Source organism: Mucor velutinosus (assembly GCF_035048745.1).
Source record: "Mucor velutinosus strain NIH1002 chromosome Unknown tig00000165, whole genome shotgun sequence".
Classification (NCBI taxonomy): Eukaryota; Fungi; Mucoromycota; class Mucoromycetes; order Mucorales; family Mucoraceae; genus Mucor; species Mucor velutinosus.
This window is the reverse complement of record NW_027041913.1, coordinates 721,929-734,250: the sequence shown is the minus strand read 5'-3', so window position 1 is coordinate 734,250 and position 12,322 is coordinate 721,929. Positions and strand designations below refer to the sequence as shown.

Genomic DNA, 12,322 nt, shown 5'->3' with positions numbered 1-12,322 from the left:
TAGTAAAAGTCTTCATTTTTGGAGTCAAAAACGCGATTATTTGATTTTCGATGAAAAGAATGAGGGGTACCTCATGGTTTTTGGTCGATTTTTGACCATGTTTTTTTGGTCCCAAAAAGTTGAGCAAAGGTGTCAGGAAGTTACTACTATTCAAGCACAATTGTTTGGCGCCATTCATGTGGCTCATAAAGGTCTATAAGTCAAGATATGAAAGCTTGAAAACTGCTAAATTTGGTTATGTTTTTGTTTTATGGTTTTTATTTATGCGGCATAAATCACATCTTTGTTAGCTGAAATTTTCTGAAAGGGTAGTTCTGCAGCCTGCGCACTGTTTGATTCGAATAGGGGACATTTTGATTTTGGCAAAGCTAATCCATGCAAATTTTGATGCGTTATGTTGTTGGTAAGCTTATTAAGAATGACAATGAGAAAACAAATTTACTGCTTGAATACTATAGTTTTGCACAGTTGCTTCGCTACGATATTACTTTCTTAAGGCCAGTGTTATCAAATACTGCCTTAAAACCACAAACCACTCAATCCACAGTCAAATGGGTGACAATAAATCACTTTAATTAAATGTGTTATATTCTTGGGATAGGGAGTTTTGATATCTGATTGTCTACGACGACGTTTTTTTCATAGTTTTTTAGTATATTATAAAAGGACTAGAAGTTGTAAACTACCGATTGCGTCTAAAATGTTCTGCATGCCTTACAGCCATCATCGCCTCACTAATAAGCTGTATCATTGTGCTATGATACTGCGACACAACAGTGCCGCTCAACCTAATATTTCCAGCTAAATATTTGGATGTAACAGCATGCCCTGAGTCTGGATTATGCATACAATGTCTTTACGCCTTTGTGTCATAACAAAACGCGTCTATTGGCATGCAAATGTATAAAACACAGCCAAGCTTAGCAGTTTTCAAGCTTTCATATCTTGACTTGTAGACCTTTATGAGCCACCTGAATGGCGCCAAACAATTGTACTTGAATAGTAGTAACTTCCTGGCACCTTTGCTCAACTTTTTGGGACCAAAAAAAACATGGTCAAAAATCGACCAAAAAGCATGAGGTACCCCTCATTCTTTTCATTGAAAATCAAAAATCGCGTTTTTGACTCCAAAAATGAAGACTTTTACTATAGTATGTATTGGACCAACATGTTTGTATCGATCCAAAGCAATCCCTGAAACTTTGTTTGAAAGACTTTTATATATAAAATGTGGATATTTTCGCTAAAAACCTCATTTTATGCTTTAGCAAATTGCTCAATAATTTCATTCAAAACACTTGGTACAATTATTACCACTGGAAGCGCCTTGAAAAGTACTCCAAGAGTGTATTAGGAAGCGTTGGATAATCATTACAGTTTATATAGTCGAATCTCGCAAAATAGCTGGATCAAGTCGAAGAAGAGCAAAATCTGGCCAATCTTGAGCAGACAGGATAAACTGAGATTGAATAATTTCTGATGGTGGTGGAGGTGGTGGTGGAGGTGGGTGGCCTTGCTGGCTGACCAAAATGCCTTTCTGATAATGGCAATGATGATTGAGATGCTGATTAAATGGGAATCACGGGTTTGAAAGAACTACCGCTTAGCCTGAATATTTTCTTTGGTTTTTGTTGGGCATTTTTATATCTGACTACGCTAGTTAGCTTGGCTGACCACTAAATTATATATAACCGCAACTTTTTAATCATGATTTGAAGCACTTCAACATGGAATGTAGGCAGTACGAGTTTCTTTGATTCGTTTGAAAAAGAAAATTGCCGCTGGCTGAAAAATTATTTTGGTATGTGATCAAGATATCTTCATATAAACAATATAAACAATATAAAGCAATGACGAGCTAGAACTGAAGCATGTGCGTTATCATAGAAAGAGACAAGTGTAAATATATAGCATTCTGTCTTATACGACCCAATATACCTAATACTGCACTCAAGCGTCATACGTAATGGAATCAGTAGGTGGTCCGTATCAAGCCTGAACACTGAATGCCCTTTGTAGATATGCTTTATAAATGATACATTCTCGCTTGATAAAATATCGACTTTCAAAATAGAACCTGATCCATTACATGTTGTTTCAATCACTGTTTCATTATTGTTACTCAATTTTGTTTGTTGCTCTCTTTAGACTGTTCAAACTTTCAGCATTTTTAAAGGAAATTGTTGAATATGCAACCTGAGCTTTTGAAGCAGAAGCTGAATAAAACATATCAACGCTTAGTCTCACATCAATTAATGAGAGTCCGTGTTTAATTTGAGTAAACATGCACCATATTAACAGTTTTTACTACTGATTTTCAGAAATCAGGTTTTAGAGAAGAGCCTCCTGAAGCCTATTAGAAATCAAACATCATCTACGCTATGGCCAAAGCTTGAATATATTAAATGAGATATACCCGTTGTTTATTGCCGTATACAGCACTAAAAATCCAATTCACCCCTTGATGCTTCTCGCAAGACGATGAGATTAGCTTTATTACTGATGTTACACTTTTGTGGAAAGTCCGAAAAACCACATCTGGATCTGGATAACTGGTCCATTATTAGCAGATTTGAAGCAGTGCATGTTTGACATAAATCACGAAATATTCTAGCAATTAATTTTACGCCATATATGAGTGGACCAGACTGCGACAAACACGGCCAATTTTCAAGATGTGGAGATTATACACTTGATCCACAAATACGGCTTGAATACCATGCTGGCATATAATAATATTGCATGGGTTTCAACGAGTAGCGTTTTCCCTTTGGCTCTGTGTATACCTCCATCACACGATATTTTGGTGGTTTTTATTAAATAGGAACGCATGCCATTTGATGGCCTTGAATGAACAGATGAAAATGCAAGGCTGGAACATCAAACGTTTATCTTGGTTTAAAGCTTAAATCCAGGGGTATATTCTTTGGTAATCATCGTTAAATGGTTATTGAATTCACATCTAGACATTCTAGAATATATCCTTGTGGGAGGATAAGGTATTCCTATCTATTGAAATCTCGTTTGATAAAGTAACTAGATGGAGCAATCCATCCATTTATAAGAGTCTCATGAATGTATTTGTGCAACATATCAAGAAGAGCTGCTAGATCAGAAAAACGTACGTCAATTAGCAATTGAAGCCGGTAACCAAAAGAACAAATGGCTCTCATCATGTATTTTACTGCGCTATACCGAATGCTCGATCCTTCTTCGTTACGCAACATAGAACAATCACGAGAAACCGAGGTGCTTTATATCTGATAACTGCACAATTCACTGATGTAGTATAGGTCAGCATTCAGCTTTTGAAAAGCCTTTGCGTATCTCCTCAAAAAAGCGAGATAATGTCCTACTGTATGTTATGTAAGCAGAAGGAGACCCACAGATGAATTTGACCTTGAATCAAAATGCCGTTTCAGGACAATTATATCGCGGAAAAAGGTTAATTTTCAGGTTCAGCATCCCGAATGATACATCTTTACTGCTTTCTCTAATTGTTTGATCAGCACTTGATCTCTAGTGTTGCAGAAGCATACATTAAATTAGCCCTCGGGCATAAAAAGCCATTTTATTGGTATGAGGCAACAGTACCATGGACTAGTGTTAATGACATTAGCCAAAGCAGCATTGCAGATCATATGTTACTGGACCCAAGAACCTGCGTACTCCGCCAATCCTTCATATTCGGGTATAAAACTTGCATTAAACGTACGCTCAGTCGAAAATCCAAATTAGCCCCAATCAAATGCAACATTTTTGTTTAACACAATAGATGATTTGATGCCGCTATACATCTGTATCCAGCAATGGCAGAAAATGAGAAAAGATGAAGCAGTAATGATGGTTTTTATAATGCAAATAAATGATGATGCGTCTAAATTGAGAAAAATATATATACTACATATAGCAAGATATAGGAAACAAAAGAAATTACAGGGTAACAATTGGTTTTGCTTTACAGATTGGAGTGTTTCTCATCCTTCTCTACCTTCGGTTGGGGGAGGGGAGGGGTCTTGTTCAGGTATGGGTTTACTCTACTTAATTCATAAGCTCCCTTCAAGTTCAGCTGGAGGATGAATCGACGCCAGTAGCCGACTTCCGAGGGCAGTGTTATTGCTAATGTTGTTGTTGTTGATGGACACAGTATTGCCGTCAGGAGGTAATCCCAAGCGTCCCACATTGTTTTGACGTTGCTGTAACACATGTTGTTGTGATGTAGCATGGAGTGATGAAGTAGGCGTCGGCGGCGATGGCATTTGTTGTGCTGCATTGGATTCGCTACCTTGAATGAGATCCCAATGTTGCTCCTTGAGCAGGAACTGCTGTAGACGTCTTGCTTTGGGAAGAACGTAGTTTGGTTGTAAGCGTTTAAAAAACTCGATGATGTGAGGGTTCTCTATTTTGTCAAAGGGAATGTTGGCCGAAAACAAGGCACGAGCCAGATGCCAATCCAGCATTGCCTGGGATCTATCTGGTTGCCGTTGCTGCTGTGAAGGTTGTTGTTGCGTGTGATGATACTGTTGTTGCTGCTGTTGATTTATACTGTCAGTGTTTGGTGCAAATGACAGCGGATTGGCAGTCGAGAAGGCGGTTGACGTTGTGGGAGAGAGAGCAGCATCAAAGTAATTTGAGTGTGTATTCAGAGCAGATGTCGGTGAAGAATTGAGGATATTTTGCAATGTGGGATCGAATTGATAGTTTACAGTAGATGATGGCTGAGAGTGCAGCAAATCGTTTCTGTGAGGCACTGGTGTATCATGTCCTCTATCGTCCTGCTTTTGTCGCAATTGATTACGGATCTCTGATGAAATCCTTGAGCAGCGATACAGCAAATGTTGGTGCAATCGTGTAATGCCAGCAGCTTGTTCATGTCCGCAGAACGAACATCTTGCCTTCTTGCTTCTTCCATTGTCTGGCGATAATAGCTCAAAGTATTGCCATGAATCACTCAGTGGACGAGGCATGGCGAGAAGTGTAGAATTTGACAGAAGAAGAAAAGAAAAAAAAAATCAGGAAAATAAAAAAGGAACAAACTTCATCCCTTTTTCGATTCTCAATTTGAAAAGCTCCAGTTACAAAGTGACGTAGAAAGAGAATGCAATTAGATTGTAGCAAATGAGAAAGGTCCCTTTAGCAACTCTTTTTGATTACAAAAAGTTGAGAAACCTCAATGGATAGTGGATTCAGCTTTTGGAATGCCGATGTTACAATGAGCAAATGGAAGAGTTTGAGTAGAGGATGGATCATAGTAGGAAGATGGATGGGCATTTGAACAGTACCTGCCAAAGCCTTTGTATCGAATGATAGGAGTAGAGGAAGATGGAAACATTTTATTTACAATAATGCATAATTTATTAAATTGGGATGAGGTAATATAAGTATTCACAACACCATCATTTCTAATGATGAGCTGGCTGATTAGTTCTATATGAATTCCATGTGGAGGTAAGTTTAAGCTTTGATCTACTTGCTTCTTGGGTGGAAACTCATAGGGCAGAAATCTTCGGGATAGGTTGTAGCGAATAACCAAATGGAGTCGGATTTGTCGGTGCGGTAATGCTTGAATTCAAGTCTTTGGGTAGCTTGGGCAACAGTAGACATCAAGTGAAGAATGGCATATTCTTTACCGAGACAGTGATGAGGTCCATTACCGAACACCATAAAGTTCTTGGGAAAATCTTCGGCACAGCCATCAGGTCCCCAGCGATCAGGATCAAAAGAGTCAGGGTTAGGATAAGCAACAGGATCGTGGAGAGCAGGATAGGTAGTAGGAATGACCATAGACTTGGCAGGAACAGTATAGTCAGGAGAAATAGGGAAATCTTTGTGAGTTTGGTAAGGCACCATCAAGACTGGGGGCTTAAGACGAAGTGACTCCTTGACAACTTGACGTAAATAGACCGACTTTTCCATCAATTCAAGAGTGAGAGGTTGATCTGGGTTATCAGCACGAAGTCTATCTTGCTCTTCATATACCTTCTTCATCACATCAGGATGATCAGCCAGCAGTTGGAAAGTCCATGTAAGACCAGATGATGTAGCATCTTGAGAAGCAAACAAAAAGGTCAAGATGGTCAAGGCAATTTCACGGTTGGTAAACTTATGGGGGGCAGGCTTGCCCTTCATAGCACACTCCTTCTCGTTCTGCTTCATAGCGATCAACCAGTTGTCCAAGAGACATGTGGGTTCCCCGCCACTATCAATGCGAACACGAGCGTCTACAATAGACTCGATAAATCGATCATAGATGTATTCACGAGACTTGATGGCCTTGTAAACCTTGGTACCAGGAAGTGGGATAGGGAAGTTGACAAGCTCAAGAGCAGCAGTGATGTTAAAGTACTCGTCAGAACACTTTTTGGCAGCCTCCTCAGGCATGAACCAGCCCATAAAGACGCGAAGAGAAGATTGCATGTTCAGCTCTCTGAAATCCCATTGATACTGTCTAGTCTTTCCATTGTGAGAGAGCCATTCATCAAAAAACTTTTGGTAACATTTGTCCATGATAGGGAGGTAGCTGCCGAGAGCTCTTCTTTGGAAGAGCACATTGAGACCTCTGCGGTAGTTGTTGTGTTCCTTGCCATCCATAAAGACCCAATTATCATCAGCAAGAATGTATCTCATAGAATCCACAACCGCAGGCTCAACATAGGCAGGAGAGTTGAGGATCTTACGGCTGAACTCACAATTAGATGCGATGACAATGAATCTATCCAAGCAACATTTATTATTCGGTGTGTTAAAATAATTATGGTTCGATAAAATTACTTACCTGTTGAACACACTAACGCAGGACAAATCACCACTCTTCCATTTGGCATTGTACTTATCAAATGTAGGAGCCATGGAGTCCATCATGGAACCGATAAGAGGGACCTTGAATGCTGGACCTGGCAAGTGCTTCTTCTTTCTCAAGTAATCCACCTGTTCCCATACCAACAAGCCTAGAATGATAGTGATAGCCAATGCCATAGGTGAAAGGCCAGTCTTTTCCAAAATGGTGGCGGAGAAACCGCCCTTCTTGAGTTGCTCCGAGGCAACTTCTGTCAATGTGCTGTGATTTTGACATGTTGGTTAGTTCTGTGCTTGGCCAAAGACGCCATTTGATGATGAATTACCTGTTCATAGTGCGTTATCTTTAGTGCAAGCGAAATAAATAGAGACAAAAAATGAGAACAAATAGTTTATGGTAAAGAGAAACAACACAAGATCTCGTTCACGTTTGATTTCAAAGCATTTAAATATCAAAAAATGTCGCTTCTTCAAAGCAAAAGTGTCTCGCATGAGTAACACCGATCTTTTGTTCTACGTTATCGTCTCTTCCGTTTATTGTTCTTATCATTCAACAATTGAGCAAGTTTCATAATCAAAGAGAACAATGAGCACAGTAGCAGAGCTACACCGTCTATTCAAGCACACATCCATATTACTCTTCACAAGTTGGCATATTATCCGATTTTCTTGGTAAAATACAAGGACATCAAACCTTTTTTAAGGTTATATAATACTCTGCTTCAAATGCCACCTGTTTTTGGGTGCCATGTCGAGGTCCACAGCAACCTTTACGTCTGCAATCTCATCCGAAAAAATGTGCAAAGTGTACTCAGTTTAAGCTCCACGGCTAGATGATTTACATTTTACCCTGATCATACCACTTTTTTTTTTGTGTCTCCCAAACCTTTAATGTATAGATATTAGACCATTAATTATATAGAGCCTATGCCGATCTACTCTGGTGATACATATGCTGTTGCTGTCTTTTATACCATCGCTTGTAATCGTGTCTTGCTCGCAACCGTTGATACAATGTCAGCTTTGGTAGCTGAGTGATTTCAAATGTCATTGGCTCAGACCACTCTGGATCCAGAACAAAGGCGATACCTTCCTTCAGCATCACATTGACAACCACCTTACCACCATTGATTTTCTTATCTTGAAGTTCGAAGCAATCGTGGATTCTACTTGCAGCTCTGAGTCTTTCAAATTGTTCCGAGAGCTCCAATTGATTCTTCTTTTCAAATGTTGTCCAAAACAAAGGATTTTGCTTCTTTCCGTGTGTAGCAGCAGCAGCACCCACCGGTCGAAAACACCACAGGAACTTTTGGTTTCTCTTCTTCCCTTGGCCTTTGCTTCTTTTCGCTATTGTTGGTGGCGACAATGACTTGAATCCCCTCTTCCACCATGCTGTTTGCTTTTGCTGAGGATTTTTAGCTGTATCGTTCACCGAACCAGCGCGAAATCGACTATTCTTACTCTTTCCATGTATTAGGTTACCGAAATACGTATAAATCGTTGAGGCCAATGATATTTGCTTGCTCGGTTGTTTCAGATCTTTCAAGATTTCTGCTTCTGCTTCCTGAGGATGATGGGTTTTTTGCTCAAGAGCCGAGCCTGTTGCTGTCTCCTGTCGCCGTTGATTCGATACAGGGAGTGTCCCGTTTAAAGATGATGATGATGCCGTTGTTGCTGTTTGATGTATCAGAATCACATTTCCATAAGGCTGTCCTCGAAATTGACCGTTATGATTATCCATGTTTCTGTTTAATTTACTGATCAATATTAGGTTGATACCATGAAAGCGAATCGTTGTATTTTACCTCATTGTGCATTCACATTAAATCTCAGTGATTTAGTCGTTTTGGCTATTCAATAAATCATATACTTTATATATATATATATCAAGAAGAAAAAAAGGATTTGATTAAAAAACGAAAGAGTAAAAATATTAAATGATAACATCAGGTGGCGCATTCAAATTTCCAAATCGATTGTTATTGTTTACATCTGTAAAAAAAAATACTACTACGGTTCGCACAGTCATTATTGTGTACACATCTTGCATGCAAAAGGATTATCGTCTGTGTGTAACAAGGAGGTAGTTTAATAGAATAGATGCATAATCTACCCAGGAGATTCACCATTCCCGGATCAAGTATGAGTTCCATGAAAAAACGTACAACCATATTACACCTCTTTATTTATGCAATATGCGCGTATGCCGCATGCTGACAATATCAATCAACAAATATATGTGTATTGCACTCGACTACCTGATGCTACAAATCAATTGTAAGTGGTTGAATGTCAAATATGTAATGTAGCGGCAGCAGAAATTCCAAGCTGGAATAGCGTATCCGATCTCATTAGAAAGAATATCGCAATATGAGCACATGTGCAGCGTACCAACGTCTGGAAGTGCAATCAGCACCAAGTGAAAGTACGAAATGTACCCTGCTTGTAACAAAGTAGTTGATTTGTTGTTAAATTAGATTTGTTTCGCATAATCAAGTATTCAACTAAGCAGTTGAAACTTGTGTATGATACTATGTATGCACCTGATATTCTCATTTCAACTCTAAAGAAGTTCTGTAAGAGAAGTATACATACTCTTATACAACCTTTTATCACACATGCGTCGCAGGAATTTAGGAACGCCACTTCAGTACCGTTGTGGCCGCTTCTTGAGCATACAGTCGCAGGTAAATTAATTGAGATGCAGCTTGAGGGTTACGTGATGACACCCTACTTCTTTTTAATGCATTCAAGACATATGGTTCTCGCTAAGATTAAACCGATACGAATTCAAAAACGGAAAATCTTTGTAATTATATCTCTGTAAACAAAACAGTGAACCAAGTATCTTTGATGATCTCCTCCAGGTAAAGCTAAATGTATCAATTGTGATTCTATTAATGTTAGATCAACTTTAGAAACTCGAGGCTTGAGAAACATTCAGTCATCAATGCGATATGAAAATATCACCTTTGTCTGTTATTATCAAAAAAAAAAAATGCTGAAAAAAACTCTAAATGATAATAGGCCACTATGTATATAGTATCGTTTTTCAAGCTTTTTATGTGCTGGTGTGACAATAAAAATCATTATAGATCCTTATTCAGCATTGTACGCTATTTTGTCAATTAACTTTCAAGCCATTTGAGTATCTGACATGACTAGAACCAGTTGAGAAATGCAAAACTAAACTCAATAAAGCAGCAAAAAATTGCTAATCACATAGAGCAGCTGGATAAAAATCACATACACTGTTATTTGGGCGAGACGTAATTCCAACTAAAAGGTCGTGGCGTTGGCAATAAAGAAAAACAGACCACCAACGACGAAACTGACGCATCTCCTCATCACATTAATTTACAGCACCCACAAAGAGTATACCATCGACAAGTTAAAATAATCGCCATGGTTACTACTGTAAGAATTAAGCGCAGGTATGAGCCACAACACGCAAGCATTACGAATTGTCGATGATGCTGTATACAAGCGAGGATTCAATGGTAGTAGTAGTTTCGTCTTTAACTGAGCCACTATTGCTGCCACTTACAAGTAGTATAATAGATGTTTGTTGAAGAAAAAGCACAGATTTATACGTTGTGTTATCCTGTTGCCAATTACATGGCTGGCATTATATTTTCAACGTCCAAATACATAGAAGAACCACCTTAAGTAACATGCAAATTGGCCAAAAAGAAGATCGGCTTCAACTAGTGCAACTTTCAGCCTATTATGGTCCACATTGAGCAGAAAACCTGCCATGCTCCTCACTCTTAATTACAACCACAAGATTCAAATATAAGGTGTTGGAAAGCACTCTTCTTGACAACGTAGTAGTCATCGACCAGAAATCTTTCCTATTTAATGAGCAGCTAGTTAAATGCCCTGTAATAAAGAAGCTCTTTGCTTTCGTTTTAGATACAGTTGACAATTGATTACTCCATCGATTTTATTATTACGGATTCATCACCAATTTAGGAGGCTGCTAAACGTATAATTGGATCCTCAGTCGCTGAACCCGTTGCCGAATAATCAAGCGAGGAAAGCATAACGTAACCGATATAAAAAAAAAGTGTTTTGACACTACTACTTGTGGAACTAGCAACTCCATCAGGCTTCTTTATTGTTAATACAATTTTGCTCCCCAAAATTATTTGAGTTTATGGTGGCAAAAACACGTTTTTCCTTAATAGCAGCATAGAAGCTTCGATAGGATGATCAAGTCTATGAGATACATTCGATTCAGAGCGTTGTATGACACATGCTGGCACACAAAAAGGGTTTTACATGCGCCACTGTAGGAACAGTTAGCTTTGAGCAGCGATTGATTTTAGACAATTTAGCTGGAGCTGATCTTTTCGGTAGTGTAGGTCACTGAAACCATTTAAACACGATTTCACTACAGTCTCCTGGTGTCGAATCTTGTATCAAAGAATTTGTAGGTATCACAAATCTCTATTCGCTCGACTTTGATACAAAGTTTTGTTGTTTGCTTCCCCAATTGTGCTGACACTGACTCGACCTGTTCGTTTTCAGTCAATTATTCACCTTAAATATGGGTGTTTAACACCCTGGATAGACGTTAAGTCTAGCTTTACGGCTAGATGTGGCCTCTCTTCTGTTGTGGACAACCATCAAAAGTGCCCTGCTAACCTGATAAGCATCTCGTTCAATCTGAACAAGGTGTTAAATTCAAATTTGCATAATATCATTAACACTCAAGTTATAAAATTACTGTACTCGCGCAAAAAAGAAAGATGTAAGCCTTAGAATTAGAATAAAAAGCGTCAATAACTTAAGGATTGAGTTTCGTACAATGCAGAACATCAGCGACATTAAATAGAACTGTAATAATTTACTTACTTCTTTGGCAGCACGACATTCTACGCCTTATTTTTAGGCCAGATTCTGTCCAAACTTGGGCATTCTGAAGCACGAATAACTCATGTTACAGAGCGTTATGAACGCTCGGAATAGCGCCAAACGAGTCTTCTTAACTGCGCTTTACTTACTGGTGCTTTATATCAATTTTTTTTTGGTCACTGCAAATCTATGAAAATCCTCATATTTTTCATGTGTACTAGTAAGGGAAAATTCTTGAAAATCAGACGATCGCGTTTTTCACCTCAAAAATGAAGACTTTTCTTATGACACATATCAGATCAAATTGATTGTAAAGATGGAATGCAACGCTGGAAACTCTTTCTATGAGACGCGTATATGCTAAATCTTGACATATTCACAGAAAACCTGTTTTCATATTTTTGTAGATTGCTCATTATTTTTAATCTGAAAGCTGAATGAAACCAGCATCAACCGATGCGCCTTCATTAATTCTTTATAAATACATTAGAAAGTAAAGTATAACAATGACAATTTTCATGGTCAAATTTAGCAAAAACGTTTAAAGGATGTCAGATCAAGTCAAATTTGAACACAAAAATGACAACTGCACAAATCCAAATTTGAGTGCCGTAGATACAGCTGCTGTGTCAGAAAACTGAGGCCAAATCTACTGGCCGTGACGTCG

At 38.6% G+C, this 12,322-nt stretch overlaps 3 protein-coding genes across 3 annotated transcripts; all 3 read right to left on the bottom strand.

Moving 5' to 3' along the window:
• Positions 1–4,046: 4,046 nt before the first annotated feature.
• On the bottom strand, positions 4,047–4,967 carry ATC70_003186 (uncharacterized protein; the record flags this gene model as incomplete). The annotated part of the gene is made up of 1 exon (XM_064822551.1): positions 4,047–4,967. One exon carries the CDS (start codon positions 4,965–4,967, stop codon positions 4,047–4,049), a length of 921 nt encoding a protein of 306 aa, XP_064679151.1.
• A 499-nt stretch (positions 4,968–5,466) lies between these two features.
• Positions 5,467–7,129, bottom strand: ATC70_003185 (uncharacterized protein; the record flags this gene model as incomplete). The annotated part of the gene is made up of 3 exons (XM_064822550.1): positions 5,467–6,712; positions 6,776–7,057; positions 7,122–7,129. 3 exons carry the CDS (start codon positions 7,127–7,129, stop codon positions 5,467–5,469), a joined length of 1,536 nt encoding a protein of 511 aa, XP_064679150.1.
• Positions 7,130–7,720: 591 nt separating this feature from the next.
• On the bottom strand, positions 7,721–8,536 carry CHT2_2 (Chitinase 2; the record flags this gene model as incomplete). The annotated part of the gene is made up of 1 exon (XM_064822549.1): positions 7,721–8,536. One exon carries the CDS (start codon positions 8,534–8,536, stop codon positions 7,721–7,723), a length of 816 nt encoding a protein of 271 aa, XP_064679149.1.
• Positions 8,537–12,322: the final 3,786 nt, after the last annotated feature.